At 26.0% G+C, this 23,244-nt stretch overlaps 1 protein-coding gene across 1 annotated transcript in view; it reads right to left on the bottom strand.

The window, feature by feature from the left end:
- The window catches only part of LOC111028755 (neuroglobin-1-like), a 94,597-nt gene that overhangs the window by 67,740 nt on the left and 3,613 nt on the right, over nucleotides 1–23,244 (bottom strand). Inside the window, exon 2 of the mRNA XM_022307498.1 lies at nucleotides 21,276–21,658. Coding sequence (XP_022163190.1) covers nucleotides 21,276–21,532 — 257 coding nt within the window. The 5' untranslated portion in view covers nucleotides 21,533–21,658. The remainder of the gene's footprint in view (nucleotides 1–21,275; nucleotides 21,659–23,244) is intronic.

Genomic DNA, 23,244 nt, shown 5'->3' with positions numbered 1-23,244 from the left:
CTAGTGACAGAAACTAAGGAAACTATTAACTGATATCAATCTGAAACTTAGATATATTAAGTGTGATTTAATAAGCATTCTTACCCACAATTTTTTTCATTTAATAACTATTTATTCAAATTATGATATTTACAGAAACATATGCTGATAATGACTTGAAAAATAAATGTTTGTATGGCTACGGGACACTTCTCAAATAGTGTGCAACCTCTATGTAGGCATTCAAAAATATGGTATTTAAGTAGCTATACTTAGAAATTCTAAAAATCAAGAATTGAATAAGACCGTAATTAATGAAAAAATGAAAAGGATGAGAAAGCTTATTGAATACACTCTATGTATGCTTTAAAAAACTGATTCTGAAAACTGTTTGATAATGCTGTCAACAGTCTGAATCGAGCCAAAATTAATTTATATTTATATAAGAATTGAAATTGAATTGGTTTTATTATATTGTTTAAATTAAGAAATTCAAATCTAGAAGAATAAAGGAGGCTAAAATGTTGTATAAAGTATAAAGTAAATTGACTATAGAATGAACGCAGTCGTAATGTAAAGAAACACAAAGAATGTCTTACATTTAATACCTAAATTATCATATGATATAAGTACAAGACAAGTGTGTCATAAGAGAACCTTTTCGTGATTTGTAAAATATATTAGTATCAATGTGTATTTAATATGTTTATTCACGATTTTTATTTTATGTCTTAGTTTTATTTTAGAATTTCAAATAAAATTATTGTCTTTGATCATCATTAATTCGCTATCTGCATTTTTTAACCCAAAAATAAATAATAAGCTAATAAAAATAAAAATAATAAAAATATGAATACACATAAAAGATATAAAATAATTTAAATGTATTATACTACCAGATTGTGTGGATAAAACAAAAGGTAATTGATCAAAATTATCTGATTTGTTTATGAAAGTAGGTAGTATGGGAGCTATAACTTATGGAAAAAGCCAATATGTGGAAAATACCTAAGATAAACAAATTCTATAAAAATGATTTGAAAATAATATGTAAAATATAAGAAGGATATTATGATAATCTCATATGGAAAGAGATTTAAGAATACTAAATCAACTTGATATTTCAGAAGATTGTATATATTTTTATTTTGAGGTTTATGGTGTTTTCTAGTGTACACTAGAATAGTTTAAAAAACTTTTGTACATTATTTGAAAACTTTACATTTAAGATTAAAAATGTATTTATTGATTTAAAAAAAGGTGTACGTGAATAGGTGTAGAAGCTTGTGTCAAGGTATACAAGCAATATTTACATTATAGCCATAAACATATTACAATGTCTAATAATTATATTTTATGCTTTTAAAATTTCTAAAAGAATATTTAACAGTCAATTTTTAATTTAAAATCAAATAAAATAAATAATAACCAATTCTTAAGAAATATTTCAAATGTTATACACTTTTTTAATTGGTCATTATTCTACTTCGACAACTACGCCATTAGCACTACACGACAATAATAAATTATTGTACTACAAATACAATTATCTCGACTGTTCTTCGGTTGGTACTACCTACGTCTTTATGTTTTTCGACGATTTCTGGTGTTTTACCTTAGATTTAGAGAAACAACAAAACTAAAAATCACAATTATTATAAATTAAAAAAACAAAAATCCCAATCGATAGATAAAGCTAAGTATAAGTACTAGCATTTATTGAATCGTGTTCCTATGAAAAACAATTTTTTTACATAAAATAAAATGAGGTACTGTAAATCTTGGTAAAATTTAAAATGTATTGATATAACCAGATTTTTTAAAACAAAACTAATTTTTAACAGTCCCACATAATATTTAATAAAAATATAGTTAATGAGCCAAATATTATTTGAACTTACAAATTTTCAATTTTATTATTTATTGGGAATATAAATTCGGTAGAACTTTCAATTAATTAAAATAGCACATTAGAGAAATTGTCTTGATGTTAAAAAAAATTATTTGGGTCTTAAACAAGACTGTTTCTTGATTAAATTCAAATATCCGGAAAAGTTATCTGCCTGACTTAATCTATAATAGTTTTCAATTGGGAGCAAGACTCCTAAAACCCTTCTAAACTCAAATCTATTGTCTTACAATTAAATTCATTAAGAGTGGATATAATAATAAAAATCTAAATATACTTTTTAAATCAAATTACTAAATTATATCACATAACTTAGGACAAATAAAAGATAAGAAAATTATTATTCCTATAATCTTATTGATTTTGTTTTGATTGATTGATTTGTTTATAAATGTTAACATTGACAACACCAATTATTTCACATTGTAAAAGAATAATACAATATTTATAATATAGTAATATTATTCCAATATATAATGTAATAGTATGATAAAAATAAATCGAATTTTCAAAAAAATGTCATCCATTGAAAAAATGAAATAAAATAGTACCTAGTACCTACCAAAGTTATATTTTGATTATTAATACCTAATTTTAAATATGTTAATATTAAATTATGTATATAAAATAATTATAAATACTGACTACTGAGGTAATCAATTTGAAAATTATTAACCATTTACGGTTTTATTAACTTTACCTACCTAAAATCAACACAGTCTTATTACTGTAGACTGTAGTGGCCCATATAAGACGTCGGATTATTGCATAATTTGAGTTTTTAATTTATATTAAATATTTTATGTAAAATATATACTTAATAAGCTAACTAACATCAAGTTAAGAAAGAATTGAAATTAGTTTGGTACAGAAAATGTCACAGTATGATTGATAGTTATGCCCGGTCCGTTTACTCGTGTTTTTTTTTTATAATTCTTCTTATTTTCCCGTAAGTGTTTATGTTACGATCAACAAGTGAAATAAATGAATTATTTAAAACTTATTGTAATAATTTACAGGAATGTCAGCATAATATACAAATATATTATATAAGAATAATTTGAAACATATTTTTAAGATATAACTTGGGAAAATACTAAAAAGTCTTATTCAATTTATTCTAAACTAAAAATGAATGATATAATGGCAATTCGAAACCTTTAAAAATAGAAAAGGTACATTTTAAAAAAAATAACTTAAAATATAATATTAAGTTATGCAAAGAATAAAATAAAATAGAATTAGAGAAACCTACCTAAGAGGATATTTTTTGTTTGATATTTAAAAAAGAAAATGACATCGTTTAGCAGACCTCGAGGCAAAACAGTTACACGAACGTCCATCATATTTTAAAATCTTAAGACTGTTTTAACTTTAATATTACCACTATTTCAAGCAAAAGAGATGATATCTAATAACATTGCTCTGTAAAAAGTTTCTAAAATATCAATTGCCTAAGGCCTAACCCTAAATAATTTGCACTAGTATAGTTGTATTTGACATATTATACAACTTCGTTAGATTTATTTTATAAAAAAAAGATTAATAATTTTGTTTAATCTGAAACTAAGTTATGCAACAGAAATGCATCTTTACTATGCATACGATGTATGGAATTAATTAATAGGTATATTTTTTTGATTTAAAATTATCGTAACCATATTATGCACATTGTTTTTTTTTTTAAAAATTTTTTGGAAAACCTAAAAATTCATATTATTATTGAATAGACAAATAATATTTGGATCAGATATAATTATATTCATGAATATAGAATATAATATTTTATTGTAAAATCAATCATCAACATTTGTTTTATAATACTGTATTTTTAAATTATATCAGAAATATGTATCATCTAATTGTATTTATATATGTTGCATTTAAATTGTTTCAAAATTCAATATTGTATCAAATTCAATTTGCAACGAAATGTATCATTTGGTATTTTTCTTTTTCTATCAAAAACCGAATTTAAGTCGGATTTGGTGTCGAATTGTATGCTTGATAAAAATTAAGGCATACACATTAATTTATTCAGAATACAACAATTGTTTACTATAGGTTTATATGCTAAACAGTAAACTCTAATAAAAACAAACACATTTTATTAAATTTTTTAAATATTAATTAGAAAAAAAAATAACAATTTTAACAAATATTGTAGAACACATTTCATTCTCAACAATTGGTATTTTTTAAATTCACTGGAGTATAATATTATTTATTTAAGGTTAACAAAAAAAAAATAATCCTGGATAATAATTTACATAACATAAGTACATAGTTTTTTAATCAATGTTGAAATATTTCTTATTTCAACGATTGACAAAGTCACAAGAATTACGTCGATTTTAAAGACAATAGTACATCGAGTGGTTGACTCTCGTCACTTCGTTCCACGGCGTCAATAGGTACTGGTGTCTCCAGTGCTCTGGTTTTCTTTTTTTAAAAACGTCAGATATGTCACATTTTTAAAAAATAGGTCAAATGTAAAATTATAGTGGAAATATAAATTGTAGTTTTTTTATGAAAATAAATCAATAGTAAACTTTTTTTATGAAGCAAGTGTGTTTATATTATGTTGTATTATTTTAATTAATATTATATTTTTGAATGTTCCATACGTGTTAAGTAAATCACCGACATATATCTAGGAATTAAAGAATCATTTGAACTAGTCCAGAAATGGAACTGGTCGAAATTTGAACATAAAAATATTTTGATTGTAAAATTAAGTATCAACACGATAACCCGCTCTAAACTATAGCATTTTTTCAACACACACAGTTTGGTATTGATGTTTCAGTTTCATTTCTTTTTAATTCTATGAACTTTTCATATGAGAAAAATGTGTACTTCGTATTTTAGTTTTTTGAGTCTTTAAGTTTCAACATTGCTTCTTGGTGTACATTTGAATAACCAAAAAAATAATGTTAACTATTATTTTCCTTTTATTATATTTATATGTAAATTGGTTCCGTCTCTGCTTTTTAGATTTTGCATTACACTACTTCCATCGGCAATTTTTTTTTACTCAAAAATGGTACAACTGGAGTATTTCTTTTTTTTGTTTTTTACCTACCTTAGAAGTAAGAATCTTCAAATATGTAAACTTTTTTTTGTTCAAATAGACTCAACAACACCATTCTAGTGATATATATTTTTTACCTCTCCCTACTATGTCTATCGGCGGAGTTATCACCACGGCAAAAAAAAAGTGATTATAGATTAATATATAGATTAAATATATTAAATATAATATATGCGTCATCTATTAACTAGAGTGCTTTTTGTAATGTTAAAGATAAAAAGCATCGTAAAGTTAAAATTAAATCAGAATTTACTATGAATTACATTTTTTAAATATTCAAAAGCTATCGGTCATCATTTATCCAATTTGGTGGTTTATTTTAAATAAGAGATAAAAAAAAAGTTATCTTTCATCATCGTAAAGATAATACCAACGTGTGGGACAGAAATTTCTCAGGTGACTAGATACCAATCAGTATTTCTGTCTGGCTTACTAAGCGAATTTGCATAAATCGATAAGTTTAAAAATAAAAAATACAATATTAGAGTAAATTAACGTACTATTTTAAAATTATTAAATATCAAAATATAGACTTCAGTGACCCATTCATTGGATTTCTTCAATATTTATATATTTAAGTAAGAAATCAATTTTAAATTAAAAATAAATATTGATACCCATGTTATTTCCATAAAATTACTTTTTTAATATGGTAGCATAATGATTGATCAGTAATACACACACATACTATTATGTATTGTAAATGTTATAACAAAAAATAAACCTTTTTATGAAAACTTATTAAAATTAAAAGCTAAAAAACTTTATAAATTTAAAAAATATATGTTAAATTAAAAATTGTAATAAACAAATCAATTATAAATCTAAATAGTTGGTCGTGTTTTGATAAACAATAATAAAAAAATTTTTTTAATAATAAAATATGTATAAAATATATATTATCAATTTGTTTCAATAACATATTATTTTTATTAACTTTATATGTAATTTAACTGAGTAAGTAACTCAATAAGTCAGAAATGATTAAATTGCCACAAAAACTTTTTTTTTAAATTCAAAGTTAATTTTATTCATCTATTGTTCTGTAATTTTTACATATTTTAAACGTTCACGGAATAAATTAAACATATTATTATATATGGAAAAAAAGCACAAAAAGTTGAAAACAAAAGCCGTTAGAACACTAGAATTTCAAAAAAAAAAATCAATTTGTTTTATATAAAATTACCGGGCATGGAACTTTTTAAAAATAGTTTGATAGAAATAATTATTCTAGAAAAGTTGATATGAGATGCTTTACTAATATAGATTAAGTTTTTGATTGAACTTTCACCAAGACCTACTTTTAAAAATGAAATTAAAAGTTCAAATGTATTACTTCCTCTTATTCAAATCTTATCCAAAATAAAGGGAGCCATGTCTATGGAATGAGGAGAATTTTAAGCTTCAATATTATATTAATGGTTAAAATAATTATAACGATAAACATGAGTCTATTTAGATCATGAATGTATTTCGAATTTCGATGTTCTAAGATATGTACATATGTGTACATTAATTTATATAAATGACAGTTTTTTTCCTTTCTGCAGCATTATTTATGCAGATCGGTCCTTATTTAATAATTGTTCATGCGAAAATATACAAAATAATAAGTTAATACTAAATTGAAACTCAAAAACATCGTAACAATTATTTTTTAATATATGTATCAAATACTTGAAATTTCAGGTTTTCCAATAGAAATAGTATTATAGTTAAATAAATGTTTCAAAGATAAATAATATTGAATTAAAAATAATTGTTCTCTCCATTCGTACAAAATGTTAATGTTACAGTTTCTCGATTCACGAGTAAATAAATATTAGGTATATTATATTAAATAGTATTTAATAGTATTTAATACAAATACAAACAAACCATTGGGTTAATGGGTTCTGCACAAGATATATATATATTGTAGGTTAATAATTATTAATATTGTATTAATTACTCACCAACATAAATGTTTGGTCAAGACATTTATCCGTGGTTGAACACTCGTTGAGCAAGAAGAAGAAAACTGTTAATTACCTACATACTTAGCAAACTTAAGACTTGAAACAAGAACAACCATAATTAACGGTTTAGGGAATATAATATACGAGTGTGTAATGTGTATGCACTAAAGCATAGTGTAAGGGACATAAATTTGTATTAGAAAATGTGGAATGCCGTTCATTAAATATGGACGAATAAGTTAAATTGGGTGCAAAATTAATTATCTGCAAAACTACGGAACAGGAAGTCGAGATTTTCTTCTTTGTGTTAATCTAAAAAATTCATGTCAAACTTCAAGATGTGTATAAAAAAAACTAACATCTTGTAGTTGTTGACACAGTTCTTTTTACTTGACACGTATAATTAATTTTGTAATTGTATAATAAAAGTTCTCATGCACTTAATAATAATATTTAACTGATTGGATAATTTAATTAAACAAAACATAATGTTCATGGTTTTAATCATGCCTTACAGTCTTTAGAATTTCTTGAACTGGGCAAAAATATATTTACAACGAAAAGAGATTTCACTCATTTCGTGAATAATAAAGATTGTGTAGGGAATGTAATATATTAAAATATATTAACAGACTTATATAATACAATGTTTAATGTAGGTAGTCTTGTAAATTTATAGATATGAAGTTGATCATATCATAGTAAATTCCTTATTTTACTATTTTCACTATTTAACCATTTTTCATATTTAAGACTGTAAAATTGTAAAATTAATTTTAAAGTTGATTATTTTCCTGGGTAATCACCAACTTGCAACGATGATGCAGATTGTCAATACAGAATCATCTTTCACTTTTTCATAAAACTGCACCTATCTTCTATCTTAAATTGTTCTATTATTGATTTTATTAATGCATCTTATTTGAGTGTATTTTTCATTTTAACAATTGGGCTACTACCCGTATTTCATAAATTAATAAATACCTGAATTGAACCAAGCTCCGATCAGAAACATTGAAATTCGATAATTCATCATATTTTTATAGATTATTATTCTGTGAAACAATAATGCTTTGTATTTGTAATCGACGCATTCATCTTGATTATTAATACATACTATAGATATAAATTAAATTACTTTTATCAAAAACTATTAATATAAAAATGTTAATTGTACTAATAATATGAAATGTATGAAAAAATAATTCCTCATTATGTAAGTATAGAATAATTATTTTAATTACATTTATTTTAGTTTGATATTTACTTTTATTTTTATAATTATTTATTATTGATATAGATTTAAATTTTAAACAGTAACATACAGGTATTCAAAGAATCAAATATCATGTAAATAGCTAAAATAATAAAATGTGACTAGTTAATTTATTTTATATAATATACCATATTGTATATAGTTATTGAAAACTGTAGCTGTTATATTTAAGAAAGTAGATCAAATTTTCCAATAAGTGTATCAGTATATCATTACTTTATTCAACCTTATGGTGTATTGGCACAATACTATATATAATACCACTTAAAAAATGCTTTAGTATATTCATGTTTATTGTATACAGCACATAACATACGATTTTAATGTATGAAAAGGGCTCGAATAAAGAGATAAATATGACCGAAGGAACATTATGAAAATGAGAAAAAAACAGATCAGCAAAAAAGAAAAATTAAAAATTCAGTCAGTTTTCAATTCGTCATATAAAATGATCGGTATACCACGCCCTTTCGATCGCTAACGAGTGATTTATGAGCTAAATAGAATACCATGTATGTATCCTAACACCTCGCGAAAGCATCGATAAATCAACAGGAGACGACCCTTTCTTATCTGTTCTGTGTACAATGTAATGTGGACACCGATTTTCAGACTGAATTTTCTTTGTCTAACAACAACATCATAAAGTGTTAGTTTATTTTAAACAATTCACATAATAATGACTACGCGAACATCAATTTGTCCAGTGTCAAGCTATACAGTATACACATTCAATCAATTAAACGACACGACTATAATAATGCATTCATAGGTGGCAATTAATTAAAATTTATGTCATGTATTCTATGGTCATGACCTTATATATGAAAATATCCTTTTTGCACAAAATGAACAGTTTTAAATAAATCATATTCTAGAATGCAAATGTAATGGTAGTTTAAAGGTGATATCCAATGATAAGTTGAATAAAAAAATCTTCATTACAAATAATAAGCGGAATCATTATTATTAAAATAAAAAATAATTTGTTGTTATTATTTAACACGTGAATGATGAACTCAATACTTACAATTCGATTTAATACATATCAAAACTAATAAAAATATATTATATACCTGCTATCATATTATGTTTTTGGAAATTCAACTATACTTACTATATTGGTAATTATATATCTCTTTGCATTTCTATTATCTGTTTACATACAACTATATTTTGCTGTTGCATTTTGATGGAAACATTTTAATTTTAAAACTGTTAAAATCGTTTTATTCGATATTGTACTGTTAGCGGTCAATGTGTGCACTTTCGCATATATTTTGTAACGTTTGGCGTCAATAAAATAAAATTACTATTAGAGCATAGACAAAAATATACAAATCATTGATGTTAATTAGTTACATAGGTATTAGGTACTAATGTAACATCGTAAACAAATTGTAAATTTAATTTCAATAATAAGTTAAATGTATATACAATTTATTTTGATAATATTGTAAATACATATTATTCATCTATAATACAAATGTTTATTTGAATTAAACAATCTTTACAATTGTTGTGCTATAATATATATATTATTATTAAGTTAAGCCGGAAGTCAATACGGGAGAATTCACCCACTGATAACACTCGTAGGGTAAATTTACCAAATTAAAATTTTTTTGCATACCAACAGCAATAAATTAGAATAAATAAACTATAAGCGTGGCGTATGGCATAGCCCACAGGTGTACTTAGAAATTATATACTGCAATGTGAATTTCTTTAGAATTAGAAATTATAATTGTTGTTATTGTTTATTTGTATTACACATGCATTAAATTGACTACCGTTGTAAATAGTAGAAGAAAAAAGAAGTTTTAAAGAAGTACCTACTGATATAAAGAAAATGGGAACAATTCCATTTCAATATTTGGATAAAAGACAAATATGGTGAATTACCCAAAGAAATAAAAAAAAGTAGTGTCTAAAGTATTTCGATATAGCACTTTAAGGTATAACAATAACTCCCATTCATGACAACAATTTATAATATACAATAATATGAAATATATCAAAGTAAAATATTCTAAGAAAGAAATGCCGATGATGAGAGTGATGTCGAAAATCCAGTTTAAAATCGTCGTGTCGTATGTAGTGTTTTACTTTATGTTATGTCGATTAAAATACATTTCTATACATATAATATTTATAATTTCTATAAAGCTCAAAATATTTCAACCTATAGATAAAAAAAATTGCATTATTGTAATTATTATCAAAGTATAAATATATAAAGCTTATGGCTATTGATGGACACCCCGAGCTATTGCTAAAATGATTATTTAACGTTTTAATTTAAAGGGAATAGAAAATGTTTGTGGAATGCGTTTCATTCGTTTCACAAAGTAATGTGATGTTGCTTTACACGTTTTAAGAAAAATGACAATTTCGTATAAATGTAGATACGCTTTTGATGTGCACTTAATAAAAAAAAATTTAACTAATTTTGCGTTGAAAAGTTTTGATGAATCTACAAAATTTACTGATAAACAGCCAGTAAAAGTTAGTGGCTTCTCCATAGATAACCGATAATATTAATTTCCTTTAAAAGTAAAATAAAATGTAAAGGTTATAAGGAACAAACTTCAACTTTCTATTTTCTAGACATTATATTCTAACGTTACATTAAAACTTAATAAGTTAAAAAAGTACATAATATAGTTCTATCAATATTTCTCGTAAAAAATTAACATTGATAAAAAAAATGCGATCGATTTTATTTTCCTGGTTTCCTGGACAATATTTCGATTATTACAAGTATGTACATTTAAAACTATAATTTATTATTGAACTCGACCTTTTTTTAAATTTGCTTATAGATATAACACAGAACCTAAAAATAATCACAGTAAACAATATTTGAAGCGTCAAAATATAAATTGCTTGTATAACTTCCAACAGTAAAACCACAAGAGAATACCGAATGTCCAAATGGTAGACAGTAGGTAACAAGAATAACAATATTTAAAAAATATTGAATGAAAAAAAACTGAGTTATTTTATTTTGCATGTATGTTCGCCGTAATATTAGTACTCAGAAACAGTAATAAAATGTTATGTACCTCAATTACAAGTATCCAATATCCAATACAATTAGATATCCAAATATCGACCCCTTGAAATAATAATGATACTACTACTAATAATAAAACGAATGGTAAATCTTCACATTCGTCGAACCATTTGTTTTATTAGTAGAATGCATTACCTATAAATGTATGGCATTTTTAGTAGACCGTTGAAAACCAATTAATATTTGTTGTGATCATTAAATTAAATTATGTTCATTCTGTAATATCATGGGATGACAGTATGATGTATTGCTATATCGATTGTCAAATTATTGCTGTGTGAATGCGTTAAGTACTATATTATAATAATTAACATGTTTGTATTTCAAACTATTGTAACAATTATATTATGCATAGAGGTAGGTACTGTACCACGCCGATATGCTCGTCATATCGAGTTGAGCAACCTGGAGGAGTTGGTCTTGACGGATTCCAGATTACCGAGGGGGGAGGCCGCAGGTTTTGATTACGTTCCTAACGCAGTAGTCACTTAGCTGGCTAGAGCGAGACCAACCATACTATTGAATGTATTCAACAAGGGCTTTGAGACCGGGCCTTTTCCCAGCCTGGTGAAAGGTTAAATTTCTGGTCGAGTCTACAAGTTACTGGCCTCTCTAGCTGCTGGATGGAGTCAGCAAGCTCTTCGAGCTACTCTTAATGTGCAGGATGAACACTCACTTAGATGCCACCAGTAGTTTCAGTAAATACCAGTTTAGATTCCACTGGGGAAGATCGACCTGCGACGCTCTGAAGTGCGTTATTGAGCTAGAGGAGAAGGCAGTCAGTGATCCGGCTTAGAAAAGGCTTTTGATTGCCTTGACATGAGAAATGCTTTTAATTTGGCGTCTTGGTTACTCCAGCTCTACTTATGGAATAAGGGGAGGACGACTGATCCCCGATGCAACCAATGCGAGGAGCCGGAGAACTCAGTGGAACATATGCTGTTAAATTGTCCGTACTGGATGGAGGGTAAATGAGATGGAGCAGAGCATCATTCGGTGACTACGACCCGAGGATGCCCCTGACATCATTCTAAGGTCAGATCAGGAGTTCTTCCCAGATTAGACGTCGAGGAGATGGCAGAGGGGCGTTGGTTCGGCGGAAAAGTAAAGGTTAGCGTTTGGCAGGATGGTGGAGACGATTCTCAAGCAGAAGGCATCAAGCAAGCAAAAGGTGGACGGGTAGGGTAATTGTTGTGTTATTCTGTGATCCGAAGACCATCTTTTCAGGGTGGTTAAAGGCTCCCACCTAAGTATAACTGATATTGAGTTGGCGAATAAACGTTACAGAACAGGGTGGCACTATTGTGCTCAACAGTTCTCACCTATTTCCGGTTTTTCGATCAGGGAAAAAAAGTAGGTACTGTATACTTTAATAGAATAATATACAAATCAAAATGCACAGATAAATCAATTAATAAAATTAAATGAAAAGCCATTTAAATTGTTTACATGGTACAAACTTTTTATCACTATTCAGGCAATCAACTAACCTATTTTATGAAAAAATGTTTAGCAATAAAAACATCAATAATATGTTGTTTAAGAGTAGCAACTACTAGCAAGTAATTTATTTGCATTGTGTGGATATTTAAACAATATGTATAATACATATTATTATATACCTCGAGGCTAAAGTCTAGACAATCATAATCCACTTTAGTATATTATATAACATAAAGTATGATGATTACATATTATTATGTGTATATACTTGTATTTAAAAGAACAAGGACTATAACTTATTTTATTTGCAGAAACAAATGTATCTAATTTAATGACCCAGACTCGGGTTTTCACGAGTAATATTAATATTTTTAAAACATAAAAGAATAAAAAGTAGGTTAGAATTTTTATATTTTAATTTAATGGGAATAAGAATTTTTTTAATAATATTATTTTTTAATTTGACATTTCATATTTTGAATACAGAATAAATATGATTGCATTATATGTAACAACGTAGTTAAAATAAAAAGTTCCTTACGTTTTTACGTTTAAATTTAAAATTCTCCAGAAACAGAGATTCAATTAAAAACAAAATGAATTAATTACCTAGGTATTTTTTCAACCTTTGAATAAATAATTATTCTCAGGCGATTAACATCAAATTAAGCGCACGAATAAAAAAAATTGTATCAGCAGTAGAATCAGCATTTTCTAATAATGTAATCAAAATGGGATTTAGGTACAAAAAATAAAAAATATTACGAATGGTTTTGCCATACATTTCACAGCATGTTGTTTTAAATTGAGGGGATAGCTTTCCTACTAGCTAGTGTTAGTAATAATTTACGATGAAGACGGAAAGTACTTACGCGCTACAGGCTGAGCCCTGAGTGTATGCAACTATAAACTATATTAATAGTTGTAAGGCTTATTAAAATACAAAATTATCATTTCATTCCAATTAAGTTTCTTGTGCCTAACTACAATTATTTAAATTGTTGTTAAATGAAAAAATATGTCCCTTATATCTATCATTAGCGCACTTTTTACAGACATTTATTAGTACCAAATGAATGAATCTTAACCCATAATAATAATGAGACAATCCGCAGATGAATTACAAACAGACCCCTGTGGACCCTGTAAAAAATACCGACTCGTATATAGTTCAACCTTTATTCGATTCATTGTTTAATATTCGGTGTAATGGTATTCAAAATAGAAAACATAGAAAAAAAAGATATAATTTTAAATCGGTGGATAGTAATAACTTACTACTGATGAGTAACTTTTTTTTCTTACGGTTACCCATTTGTAAAAATAAAAAAATACGCGGTTATGATATTTCAATCAATTACCGTGAGAGTAAAAAATAGAGTGACCCAACATAAAATTCAGGCTTAAATGACATCCAATCATAATAGCAATTTTATTTTATGTATCCAGTGACCACCATTTATAAAAATAAAAATACAGATTAGTATTATTACTGTTATAATCTGTGACTATTGGTAACCATTTATAAACCAAAAAAATTTCTATTTTTCATCATGAATCTCAAAATCTTTGTATGAGCGCCTCTTTAAAATGCGAATTTTGGAAGATTCTTAATGCACCCTTACTCGATAGGACAAATGTATTATGAACATTTTAAGTTTCTAACTATCGTAGTTTAGGCTTTACATCGGGCAGTCAGTCAGATTCGATTATTAGTTCATATTTATTTTACAGTTCATCTGTGATGATGTGATAAACATTGCAAAATTTGCTTAATATTTTAGCATTAATTTTTATTACAATATTATAAAAATTATAAATAATTTTAATGAAATATTTCGGTTTTTATTCAACCTACTTTCGTTAAAATAAAATAGTAATTTATAAATTATAATCGATAGCAAAACGTTAAACGAACATGAATTAAACAAGATTATTTTTTAATTTGATTCATTGAATTAAAAATAATACGGGTAGTTCAAATTCAATTTATTGATATAAGCAGTTTATAAACCGAGTACATAAAAATTAATATTTTATTGTTTGCTCGTCCTCCATATAGACTCGGAAACTACTGGACTGTTTTCAATGAAAGTTATATCAATAGATTCCTTGAGACTTTTCGAGGGTTTTTAGTTTCATTTTTCAACTCATACGGGTCTGTTATTAGATGGCTCACACGTGAATTTTGTTTTGGCTTAAAATAATCGAATATTTTTTGTTTATTTTTGCCATTGATTACAGATAATAAAATAGTTATCGTGATTGGATATAATTTTATGATTGCATTATATTTTGTCATCTAGGGCATTGAGGCTAATAAAACTGTTCGATATAAATGTAAAATTGAGTACCAGCTATTATTTACTGTCCGTAATTACGTATACTATAGAGGTTTAAATTATACTAAAAAAAATACGCAATCGATTTTGACAAAAAGCAATTGAAAATAAATCAACTGAAGCAAAACGGAAACGATAAATAGATAGGTAGATTATAATAGTAGATGACGGTTAATACTGATTACGTTAGTCGGGTTATATACTTAGGTATCTTATATCTAAATTACGCATATGAAAATCCATAGATTTTAACCAATTGTCAACAAATTGTGTACATATATTATCTGGGATCCCGGTTGGGTTTTAAGCATATTATATCGAATAGAAAACATGGGTAACAGCTATTATATTAATATATAAAAGGCAAAGTTCTGTGGCTTAGAGCATCAAAAACACACTCGACCGATTTTGACGACTCGAGGAAGATTTGGATAATAGATTAAACCAGTTATTTTAGGTTGGCTTATCCGTTATTAATTATATTAAAATCACAAGCGCATATTCGTTTATTTCTGCTTGCAATATTTATTAAACTTAGAAAAAAAAGTTCGGTAAGTACCTACAATTATTATTACTATCCCCCGCAGGTGGTTTACACATCTCGGTGTTATCCTCTGGTAACGCCGCTACATAATACATCTAGTATAATATGTATATCAATAAATATCCAAATACACAATCCATGCAAATATCTAAGAACTAAATAAAAATGGTTTACACAAAAAACATCAAAATATTATTTGTTTAGTTTTCATTGAAAATATACTTCACTAACTCACTACGATATAATAACGATAAACACTACGTACATTCTGTTCGAGTGTCCCCCTTTTGAATTTTCTATCAACCGTGGTATTTATCTGGCCCGTATTGATATTTATGATAGTAGATATGTAGGTGGTTTTTTTTTCAAACGTCAGGAAGTTAATATGCAAGCAAATAGACAATAAATAAATTGTTGTGTTCACTAATGGTGAATGCGTGTTTTGTCACCGTTAGATGTTAAAGAAATTCTGTTGATTACAACATACATGACACATAATAATATCTAAATATTCTAGAAAGTTCATAAACTTAATTAATTTACATGTGAATAATAAAAATGAACAAAAATGTAATCTAACGAAGGTACACAAAACTTTACACAATATGTTGGTGCTCAAGTATTTTGGCTAAACACAAAACGAAAAAAGACTTTAATATTAACGTGCATTGTTTATGATACTGGTGGCAATGTCAACTGCTGTCCGTGAAACATTTTAAGCACACGTGCATTTGATATATCACAAATTATAGATAACAAAATATAAAACGTTATAAATTCCATTTTAAAGTTATGTACAGCAATATACAAAGTAAAAACTAAACATCAAATTATAAAATATGCACTTGATTACGAAATTGTCCATGGAAACATAATATGAAGTGCTTATTATAAAAAATATAAAATGTTAATCTACCCGTTCATAGAAGCAAATATACGTATTTTTTATATACTTACAATAAAAAGGATTTACACTAGTCTATGTATATATTGTTAGAACATTTACTGAATCGTAAATTCCTAATGATTTGCTACAGATAAACACAGGTAATACTATATTTGTTTATCAGCCACGGTCCGCCAGGCAGTCATTAAGGGCACCCAAGATCAAGAAGTTTTCTGGGAACCCTTATTAGTTATTATCACTCTTCCATTTACAAAAATAGATTGTTAGAGTTTAATTATTATTATTACTTTACATAAATAAAACAAAATACCAATGGCATTGAGGTTTATGAAACCTCTGGTAAAATCGATTATAATATGTATTAAGATTTCTAGGTTACCTTTTTTAATTCAATAAAAACTGTCAATAATAACATTAAATATTAACAACAACTTTTAAAGATTAATTTTCCCTATCCAGTTCCCCTGGGAAATTGTGAAATAGAGTTATTTTATTATTTTTAATATAGTAGATAATTTGTTTTAGACACCATACAAGAAGAAATGAAAATCGATAACATTGTTCACTGCTCAAGACTACTATACACATAAATAAATAATTAATGTTATTCACCTATAATTTAGCATACGATTAAGTAGTAATAATTAATCAGATTTGCATAATACACTATTATTAAAATATAATTACAAAGAAAAAATGTCAAAATGTATAATTAATACAGTCATCCATAATTAAAACAAAATACACTCACAATACTATGAAAAAACTTGTTTACATGACTGCAGTGATTTTGCATACCCAATGTGCCGGTATTGTTTTTTTTTCAATTAACCGCGAGCAATTTATTTTTAATTTCCATTAAATACTACTCAATCCGAATAATTTAAAATAAGCTTGTGACTTTTCAGTGTTTTCGTTTTGAATGCCATTAAATGATTGTGGACGAATATCGTAAATTATACCACATCAATAAATGTATGAGTAATGCGTTTGCTATGTAAGTTAAATTGTATTCATTTTACCCTAACCATAGTCCGGAAATGTTAGATTGCATTTCAGTAACTTTTTCTCCAATGATCTCAGAATGACGCCTATAAATATGAGATAACAATACGTGTTTGTTCCTAAATAATGAATACTTTTTCTTAATGAAGCCGTTCCTATTGTTTATTTGTTACTTATTTACTATTGAGGAACAATCACACATTCTATTATTATGACATAATTTAATTATTTTTATCTTGATGTTATACACTTACCACAACTTTCCAACCTCATATATCTTATATTTGATAGTTGAGTTTCGTAGTTCCTTGATAAAAATAATAAAATATCAAACCAACTTTCTGTCCAGTTTATTTTTTCTATGTGCTCCCAACACAAGTTTCAAGAATTTTATCAGTTAAGTTTGGCAGAACCGTGTTTATACACTTCATAAATATTGATGATTTTTATTTAATTATGTTTGTTTAATTTTTCAATACATTTTTCTGTCTGATATAGTTATGCTTCCATGGTACCATAACTTATTTATTAATTATTGATTATTTTATTAGTAAATACAAGCAGAGATTGTGAGCATAAATTATTATTTTTTATCTTATTTATATTTCTTCTCCACCATAGCTATTTGCATTGCAAATTTCGCTATTTGCACTTAAAATCTTCTTTGAAAATAATTTTAAGTTTTCGTACATAATAATATGTCAAATGCAAATATTATAATTATTAATACCATATTTTGCCCCATCCTTAATTTTGGTAGCTTCGAAGGTTATTTCTTTGAAAATATTAATTTTATGCGTTGAAAGAGTACTCTTAACTGATTTATCTCATCGTATTGGTACTTGAATTGTCATTGTTGGTTTTTAATTTCAACAGTATTATGTTATTTAGAAGATATTATACTGTACTGTGTACAAGACCTTCGATCTTTTAAGTCTACTGTCTAGTTAACTAATTCGTATTTCTTATGGTATTAAGAACATTATTGTTTAGTTAGTACTCAATACATAGTCCAGACAAATATTTCAATATCAGAGAAAATTCATCTCGTAGTTTATAAACGCATTAAAAATTGTAGATTTTTTCAGGGTTTTTAAATTTATATAGTTTATAATATTCAGCAATATTTATAGATATTATTTACTTATTTATATAATTCTTAATAATATTTATATATTAAGTTATTTTTTAACAGTTCACTATTTTTAAGTTATATTTTAATAACGCTAAATTCAATGAAGGACATATTATAATATCTCAAGAAGTAAATTATATGATGCAATTAATAACATGTTTGAATTCAAATTAATTATTTTGACAGCTAGGTAATTTATGTTGAGTGAATCGTGTAATGTTATGTAATCCACATTCTAAACCTATATACTTGCTAATTGATTGCATAACAGTAAATTAATATTTTCAATAGTTACGGTTCAGCATTTTTATTTATTCAATCTCACACAATGTTCAACTTCAGACAGGATACAGGTTAATATTTAATACATGATGATCAACTAGTAATTTAAATAAACATAGCTAATGAATATATATTAGACAAATTAAGTATAATTCCTAACATTGTATAACTATCTTATTTTTTTTACAATTATTTATATCATTAATATGGTTTACTTAGATAACTGCATTTCCAATCAACAGGAATAAATATTAAAATAAAAATTTAGTTTCACTGTCCGATTGAATAACATAATCTACCTGCATGATTCATACAATATAAAAATATAAAGATATAGAATAACGTAAAATAAATTATTAATTCCAATTCCAGTAAGTATAATATCTTAATAATTAAACACCTACCTAATTTATATATAAATCACATGAGCATATGGAATGCATCAGAATGATTTTATAATTTTACTTTGAACTTACATCTGATATTTGCAGAACATGTTCGTGATATTATACTCTTGTAAGAGTGTCTAAAGTCCTAAAATGTCTATATGGCAACAAACGTATTCTATGATATGTAATAAGAAGTAGGATTAAAAATAATTTTACAAATTATTCCATTCTTTAGTGAATTTAATTAAGAGTCAAGTATAAATACTAGAATAAATCAAATGTATTAAAAATAAAGTATCAAATTTCCAACCATTTTGCATTAGATTGTATTAAATTATTGAATCTTATGATAGTTGTTATACAAAGTACACAATTTATATTATGTCAATAACTTACAAATCATCTAAGTTTATTATTCTAACTATTACTAATATACAAACAAACTAAATGTTTTCAAGCTCCCTAACAAGCCTATATGGTTGTATGACATCCAAATATTGGGTTTTGCCAAAAATCCAAACATTCCAGTCAAAAACCTTTGTCTAATCACAAATATCCCTTACTATACCAGAAACCGTGCTTTCCATTCCTTTCTCCATATGCAAATAGTTGAAGACAAAGCCAACCGTCATTATTGTATTATCGTAGCTACTACTCCTCACTTCTGAATCACCATTCGCTTGTAAGTTGAAGGTATATGGAAGATGAAAGAACCATGTTTGGGAATCCTCCCCATCGTCTCAAAAGAAAATAGATTGTACCATTATTTAGATACAATAATGTCACTAATGAGTGACTATTTTTCAAGATTTTTTTCACAAATTAAAATTTAACAACAAATATGCTCATTGCACAAACATATCATGTTTAGATCGCTTGTAAATAAAAAACAAAAGTTTACGAGTTCAACGAGGCATTATCAAATAAATTAAATATTTTAATGTATATTACATCATAATACTAATTTCAACCAGATTATATAATAATAGATGTGCACCTACACAACATTATAACATAAATTAATGCATACATACAGTTCAAAGTGAATTTTCCATTAACAATTTCAAATGACGAAAAATATTTTATTCATCAAATAACTATATTTTTAATTATTAAATTTTTAATCCAACCCTATATATATATTATATAATTATATGCATTACATAAAATTATGTTTGTAATGCAGGTACCTATAATACTTAAAACCAAGATTTTTATATTTCAATTTATATTGTTTCAAATAAAACCTCGTAAATTACATTTTACAGTGTTCAATTTATATATTTATATATTATATTTCAATTCCACTATAATTTACAGAAATTTGACTTGTCTTTAGTTAAAATAGTTCATAATATGTGATTGTTTCTTTCAAAATGTGATGTACCTACCAAAAATTGAACTTTTAAATAACATTCATAGAATAATAATATCATCCAAATTTACAAACATGAAACAATTAAGACTAAATAAATTAATATAAAACTATAATTGTATGCACTATAATATTATATAAATATATAATACTATTTAAATATTGTTTAATATTTCACTGGCACATGAATTTGAAAACATCAAACAATAATTTTAAAATGTATTTATAGTTTATACAATAAATAAAGAACCTATTTCAGTAGTGTCTACCAGTAACCAATGTATTATTTTTAAATACGCAATGTGTAATTAATAGTATTGTTTTTATTTTTATAAATAATCCACCTATTCCGTTAAAATATTATTCCAATATTAAAATCACAATAATCGTTTTTGTCAATTTTAAAATCACTAACACCTGGTGAATTCCCAAAAATATTACAATATTATAATAGCGTAATACATAAAATGAGTATGTAGATTTCTAAGACAGTTTTTTTTCACGATAGCACTATGTGTTATGTCTAAAATAAATTTTAATATTTGTGTAATATACCTTACGAATGTGATGACGCCGACTTTTGCGATGTCCTCTTCTAACAATTTCCACATTTCAGTGAGCAACTCTTTCTGCCGCATAGTCAGTGGTTCCGGTGGAGGTATTGCCGGTGGTTCTGGCGGAAACTCTTCTTCTTCCAGAAAAGTATTTTGCCTGCTCGAAAGCCGCTTGTTGTGTCGTGTTGAGCCATCTTCACCCGTAGAGTCCTGCTTGGAGAATATCGATCCTCTTCTTGTCGTTCCCGCGTTTCCCATTGAATTGGCAGTAGGTATAATGTACACGGATACACGGGAAACAATTATATAGGCCCAAGGATGATCACTATAACTAACAGTTGTTCGTGGACATCATGTCAGATTCTTCGCAATCCAAAAAGTCGACTAGAATTTCACACGTAGAAAAAAATTATTAATTTTCATCATTTTTTTTAACAAAACTGGTTGAAACATTCTCCTCCTGGCACCAGTATGGTTACGAGGATACAGTTTTAAAAAAATTTTTATTGTATAGGAATATATAATATACATTTTGCACTAATAATTAAATATAGGTATATATTAAAATAATGCAAGTAGTATAAATATGTAGGTAAAATTTTGTAAATACCCACAAAAGTTTAAAAAATTCAACAAAAATTCTAACAAATAAGTTAAATAATTTATAAAATTTAAGGTATGATCGACAAAACGGGATACAGAATTTACATAAAAATATAAAAATATTAATTGGAGTCAAATCCACCAAAAACGGTAATTTTTTATTAAAATAAAATTATGGAAATATTGTTTTTCGATAGGCTTTACCTGTAAAGTAGGCCTAAAAAAAATAATTTTTACACCAACACCAGATATAAAAAATCCATAATAGTGCAACCACGTAGCACCTTTAAGTTATAAGAGATGTGAGTATGTGACTATCAATACATAATTCGTTTGATCGTTGTATTTAATGTATTATACACTGATGTGACCAAAAGGTGTCAACTACTAGGGACTTCATCAGTAATACACATTTACAATAATAGGCATCTCAAAATAAAATTTTATATTTTTTTATTACTTTAAATAACTTAACCAAGACACCTTAGTATGCAAAAAATAAAATGCATTTTCCTACCTATTATTCCATTGGGAGAGTATTTCTTTATACGACTTATCACTATAGATATTCATATAGTACTAACCAATTTTGCTGAGCTGGTCTTATTAATTAAAATTCAGAAAATATTGTACACTCGAGGCAAGTACAACCATACTAGAACTGCTTCTTATAATTTTTGTTTAACACTGTCATTTTTAACCAAATATGTATATTTTATATTATATTAAAAAACATTGTTATAGAGTTTGATAACTACGTAAAAGTAAAATTAAAAATGAAATGATTGACATTATATTCTATATTAAGTTATATTAAAATATAAAAATATACTTATTTAATATTAAAATTTAATATATTTATTTTTTCAAATTATATCTCTTATAAAATAATGTCACTTGCAAGTTTTATAATAACATTTTTACTTTAGTTACATGATTCCGTTTTAATAAATTTGGCTAAATACTTCAATAATTTTAAAGTAAGTTAAATATTTTCTTTAAAAAATCAAAACAAAAACTTCCCTTAAACATTTTAACTTTAATTTCAATACATTATACTTTATTTATACTATCGTTTCATAGTTACGGATTTTTCAAAGAGACACTAGTTTCAAATATTTTATATTATATAACTGTATATTGTTATCGTGAATTATGATCTTCTTTACATTATTCTTAATTTTCATGTACATTAAAATTATTTTGTGAAACAAATAATTATAGGTATTATAATTATATTGAGATTTTTTTCTCCAGCTCCGTATACAATTCTTTGTTAATAACTTTATATGAAACATGATCCCATGAATAACAATTATTAATCTTAAAAACAACTTTTAAAACTATTGGGGAATATTTTGTATTTA

This window comes from Myzus persicae, unplaced genomic scaffold, assembly GCF_001856785.1.
Source record: "Myzus persicae strain clone G006 unplaced genomic scaffold, MPER_G0061.0, whole genome shotgun sequence".
Classification (NCBI taxonomy): domain Eukaryota; kingdom Metazoa; phylum Arthropoda; class Insecta; order Hemiptera; family Aphididae; genus Myzus; species Myzus persicae.
Note: the sequence above shows the minus strand (reverse complement) of the source record. Positions and strands in the feature narration are given on the sequence as shown.